Source organism: Pygocentrus nattereri, chromosome 25 (assembly GCF_015220715.1).
Source record: "Pygocentrus nattereri isolate fPygNat1 chromosome 25, fPygNat1.pri, whole genome shotgun sequence".
In the NCBI taxonomy this organism is placed as follows: domain Eukaryota; kingdom Metazoa; phylum Chordata; class Actinopteri; order Characiformes; family Serrasalmidae; genus Pygocentrus; species Pygocentrus nattereri.
The window spans coordinates 18,865,076-18,871,075 of NC_051235.1; the positions used below are offsets into that span (position 1 = coordinate 18,865,076).

At 39.5% G+C, this 6,000-nt stretch overlaps 1 protein-coding gene across 2 annotated transcripts in view; it reads right to left on the reverse strand.

Annotated features, from left to right (window-relative positions):
- The window catches only part of plekhg4 (pleckstrin homology domain containing, family G (with RhoGef domain) member 4), an 86,592-nt gene extending 80,891 nt beyond the window's left edge, over window positions 1-5,701 (reverse strand). For both annotated transcript variants that reach the window (XM_017706168.2, XM_017706167.2), the window contains exon 1: window positions 5,576-5,701. In XM_017706168.2, coding sequence (XP_017561657.1) covers window positions 5,576-5,578 — 3 coding nt within the window. In that variant the 5' untranslated portion in view covers window positions 5,579-5,701. The remainder of the gene's footprint in view (window positions 1-5,575) is intronic.
- Between the last annotated feature and the right edge of the window lie 299 nt (window positions 5,702-6,000).

Here is a 6,000-nt window from a genome sequence, read left to right on the forward strand (position 1 = left end):
ACTTCAACAGTTATAGCTGCCGTACCAAGACAAATAACTGTGATTAATGATTTAATGGTCTTTGTCTGTTCATTATATGGACCTACTAAGGCCCAAGCCTAAAGTGGCCAAACTGTCTTAATGTCATAGAGACATAGGATCCACGATTTTCTACTAAAATGCACACTCTTTTTGTTGAGAGGCAAACATATGATAGTAAAAGATAATTGCTGTACAGTCAGCTTCAATAACTGTGATCAGGCGATTATGTAATAATTGTGATGTCCCTAAATACATGTTGCTGCCATGAACAAATCCCTCACTTTAATCTAACTTATATGACTTTATTCCAAGTAAATCTAGATCATTTATATTGGCCCAATTGCTATGATCAGACAATGTAAGGGATCTTTAGGTGTTTTCATGTTGCTGTGGCACTGACAATACACAAATATAGATGAAAAAACAAATGTGCTTTTCCTGAAAAGACCATATAAAGGTGCTTTTTTAACCCCAGTCCATCTTTTGCAAAAGAGGAAGAAGTCTAATTTTGACATAAGGAAAGAAAGACGAAACTGAGATAAGCCAATGCGAAACTCAAATCTGCCAGATGCCACACACCCATGTCTCTCAAACAAATAACAAGCCAGTGCCAATATGCACTGAAAAGAATCCATTAGATTTACTTGATTCAGAGTGCAAATTATTTCCACATGGATAAAATATATTACATTAAAACAGTTTAACTTACTTTTGGCAAGAATGCACACATTTGAATTAAGAACATCCAATGGATGGCATCTTCAGTGTAATCAAAAGGGGGAGATTAGTTTGTGTGTTTGTGCACAAGAAATAGCATACTGGAAAGAGTGATGAATCACTTATTGTTGAGTCCGTGACGGCAAATGAGCTCTCAAACATTTCATGCGCTCACTCATTCTCCTTCTCTCTCCCCCTCTCTGCATAAACTCCTCCACATGTCTTTAGTTGTGCCGGTATGTCACGGCTGTCAGAGTGAAGGTGTGCAGGGTCTCGGCCTAAAGCCATGATTTACTGCTTCGTGCACAAAAATTAACCTTAATTCCTTTTCAGAAAAATCCAACCTCTCTCTCTCTCTGTGTGTGTGTGTGTGTGTGTGAGAGAGAGAAAACACTGACACCGTACTTCCATTCAAGCCATTCCTCATTCTCTGCCTAGCCTGATGGTTCGCGACTCTGGCTGTGTCCAACATTAGGGGGTCACAGTTCACGCCTCATAAACCCAAAGAGGATGAAGCCAAATTGGCCTAGATATTATGCAGCTAGTCACCCTTAGGCATGTCCAGTCAGTTTAGCACTAGAAGATAACTGGTCAAACTGAGAGAGAGAGAGAGAGAGAGAGAGAGAGAAAGAGAAAGAGAAAGAGAGAGAGAGAGAGAGAGAGAGAGAGAGAGAGAGAGAGAGAGAGAGAGAGGAGATTTTCTATGCATATTGTGGATATCATCAATACTTGATGAACACTGACCAACTTTATAAAATCATAATTTCAAGTGTCAGTCCTCAAAGTGATGTGAGAGTCCAAAGTTAATTTCAGACATGCAATTTTCCATGGGTTTAGTGTGAATACAAGCCAATGTCGAAATGTCAGGAACACTGAAGCAACAATTTACCTGCATGAAACTATGTACAATTCCCTGGAAATTACAACAGATGTTGGTGTTCTTTTCTACAGCACTTTTGTATTTAAAGCCAAGGTTTCATTATTGTTGTGAAGGAAAAACATCCTGGCAGTGTATTCTGTAAAACATCACCCACTACACAAACACTGCCTTATTGTGGGAGAATTGTGAGTTTGAATTTCATCAATGACACAAGTTATTAAGAAAGTTCATACTTTACCAGGTGGAACTTGTTTAGAAAACACAATACTACAGCTGCATCTTTAACCATCAATCTTCAGCAATTCCATAGTGCTAGTGATAAACCCACAGACCTGACTGATCAAAGCCTGATAAGGATAGAGGTTAGTTATAAAAAACTGGCTGACTAGGTCATGAAAATCGAGGATTCCTTAATGTACAAAAGTTAAATATGACAAAGCAAAAAAACACATTCTGATTATTTTTCCAGGCTATTTTAAATATGATTCACCTGTCCTGTCATGTGACACACAAGTGAGATTACCACAGTTGGAGGCATATTGAAAACGGCCGGAAAACCTTGTCTCGTCTGTTTACGTAAAAGTCACTGAAGAAAACTCGATGACATATCCGGTTCTTGAAGTGTTGTCCCATTTCATAGGAGAAGGATTTCAACCACTACCGCTTTTAACTCAGTTTAAGGGGTAGGGTTACACTTGAAAACAAGGGGTAGGGGTAAAAAAAAGAAATGGGATTGGGCCTAAAGATGCCATAACTTTTGCACAAGCCACATTTTAGGTTTTATTTCTTTCTCAATATGTTAATAAGCAACAGTTGTGCATTATAAGGAGCAGAGGTGTGTTCTCTGCTGAGATATGCACTAATTTACACTTGGAAAATCAGCAAAAGGTTTTTAGCCATTTTTACAGAGAGCGAGAGAGAGAGATATGCAGCACTGAGCAGGTCTGATGAGGTGAGGCATAGACAGCAAAAAAAACAGACAACCATGAGACCTGTAACGCCACACACACACAAAACCTGCTCTGTTAGATTTGTTATACCAACACACACATATATAAAACACCCTCACACATTCACAAAGCACAACCTATACAACATCTGCACTGATAAGCACAAGAGACATAACTCTAAACACTGTCCCACAATGCATTTGCTCTTAATTTAGAGCACCTATACATCATTAAACACATTAGACTGTTTCTCATGAGTTCTGCTCTGCTCTGACTGCAGCTAATTTCTTTACCAGCACAAGCAGGCAGACACACACACACACACACACACACACACACACACACACACACACACACACACACACACACACACTCTTTCCTCTCTGATGAGTTAACCAGTAACACTTCACACACCACCTCCACTTTGAGAACAGACACACTCAGGCCTCTCATCTCTTTAAGTAAACACACACATCTGCTCTACATTCCCAAAACACCACCTCTTCAAATTAGGACCTTATCAATATGAACATTTCACAACTAATACCAATTTTAAGGAACTAAAAATTCCAATAGTATATCAGCTCACAGAAATTAATCTGGTGCAGAAGTAAAAAGACTCCAACTCTTTTAGTTAAACAGTGCTTAACTGACTGATCTGAATGTCGCTTCTCAACTGTCAGATTGTCTAAATTCAGTGCGTCAAACAATGCACTACAGCAAATTCAGCTGAATAGGGCTAAATATGCTGAAACTATTGGAGTATGTTATACGGTGTAATTTTACAAAAAGAAGTGGAGTATAAGATTACAAATGAATAAAATATAAACATAAAATTATAATCAGCAGACATTACAAGTTGTCAGGATTTTCATTCACTTAAAATTCAGTACTGGCCACAAAAGTTTTATATCGCTTGGGCCTTTTTTTTTTTTTTTTTTAATGTTAAACCAAGTGATCCTAAATTCATCCAAAAGTTACCTCTTGATGCATGTAGTATATTCTGTTAATCTGATCATGATAGTGTTTTCTGTTCCACTTTAGCAGTTTAGTCTGTATCACCAAAACAGGCATAAACAAGTGGTGAGTTTCAACTCAGCAGTCTCTATAAAGTGACTTTTTTCCTCACATTCTCACATCAGAGCAGTTTGTTCCTAGCAACGTAAAACATTAAATGGCAGTGTTTCTCAGCTGGATACTTGATACAAACGAGTCCACAGGACCTTCGTATCGGCCAGGTGACATATTGGTCTAGCCGCACTTCAAACACAGGTACGTGATAACCTAGTGGCCCTTGGACCACCTCAACTAAAGCATTGTGGACTGAGTCACACCGTACACTGTGCCAAGTCATGCAGACACAAAATCCTAAAGCTAAAGCTGAAGAAAGGCCAAGAGTCAAAAGGAGAGGTGAACAAAAGGCACCTATTTAAAGGCACTGACATCATGAGAAACAACCCAGGCCTGAATGAAACACTGTTAAGAGCTTTATGGAAGCATTTGTTTCCATTTACTTCGTCTTCCTCAGATGAACAGACGCTAGTAGTAGAGAGTTAGCTTTAGCCAAGACTGCAGCATTTCCTCGGGCGCTCTGCAGGCCAACATGTCTATTAAAAAGAGCTAGGCTGATTAATGCTCTCATGAATGCATTACTACTACTACGAACGCGGGCAGTGCAAGAGAGTCCGTCTTTTTCTCCTTCTTTCTTTCTTTTCCAGGCCCTGATTCAATGTCAACTAAAATCAGCCCAAACATAGAGCAAGCTAAATTAATTCCACACATGTTTTCTTCACACAGAGAAAGAGAGAGAGCGAGAGAGCAAGAGAAACTGCAAAAGAAACAGGCAGTTGTAGATAGATAGATAGATAGATAGATAGATAGATAGATAGATACCTTTTCTTAGATTAAGTGTTTAAACAGACATATAAACACCGCTGATATCAACACACCCACTCTTCCCTCTCAGGCCGGCACTCACTGCAGACACACTCCAGTGTGTAAGAGCAGAGAGGAGGGCAGAACAGCTGCAATATGACACACACACACACCTCTCAGTGGAGCTCTGTACTGAGTCTCTAGTTTAGCCTCATGGGTTTCTGCCTTTACCTGCTTCAAGGACATATGAGCCAGTCAGAGTGGACCCATGGCACAGGCTGCCCACTCATTTTCCCTTTCGCTGTCTCTCACACTAACACACACACACACAAACATACTTAAATAAGCAGCCACAGTTAACTTACATTACAAAGCTATAATTAATAAAATACCAGTAATTACCCATTCTTTCTCTCTCATACCCACCCACCCACAGTTCCAACTCTCCTCTGAAACATTAATGCACTGCTGTTCTCACTGTGGATACTACCTCACTTAAAAGACTCGCATCTTGGAAACGTCTTTAAATAAGAGTTTGATGTAGTATATACACACTGTTAAAGTTGCAAAACATACAATTTACTCAACAGTCCATACAGTTCATATACAGAAAATAAGCTGCAAAAACAACCCAATTTGAAACCATTGTTTTGTGATGTCATGAAAACAAATGTATTTAAATATATCTGCCTATAGCAGTTTAGCCCCTCATAGTCACACTGAACTTTACAGTGATTCAGCTGGGACTGCTTTTCTGAATGAGATGCAATAAGGAGAGCCAATCAGAGCAGGGGTCATTTACATATAGCTCTATTAAAGCAACACTAAGAATAACAACCTGTTTAAAGAGAATTGATAGACAAAAAAGGTATTTAATTAAAATATGTTAAAAATATTTAAATGTTTTTTGGTATATAACCACAGACACATCATAAGAGGATATCAGAAAAAAGTAAGAAATTCAAGAATGTAGGACACAGACTCACTAATAGTATACACAAATACGCTCTCCCCACCCCTCCCCCCCTCATACCCCATAAGGTAAAGCTATTAGCACCTCAGCACAGCTCAGGTCAACCCCCAATCAGCTCCTAAAATCTCAGCAAACACTTCAGTCAAACTCTAAACTCACCATGGTGGGAAGATTGTGTCCTGGATAAACTGCTTTCTTGGTTCATTTTTCTGATAATCCTGAACTCCACACAGGCTGCATGCATGTGCGTAGCACTCCACACAGTAGGTCTCCGACACACTGACACACTGTACACACTGCAGCAACTCTCACGAGGTAGAGACCGCCCTCTTTTAACCCCACCCCTCCAACTTCTGCCTGCCATCCCATAGCCAGTTAGGACCACCTCCCAGAGAGAAAAACACACTCCCACTGCTATTGCTGTACTGTGCTATGTAAGGAAACATGAGAGGGACAATTTAAACTGGAAGCTACTGTAAATAAGATGGGAGGTGTTTTTGAAAAGGGCTCTAAAGACTGCCTTCAGAAATAAAATGCTAGGACTTCAACAAGGAAAACAGCTATTAAGACAGTCTGTATAAAAA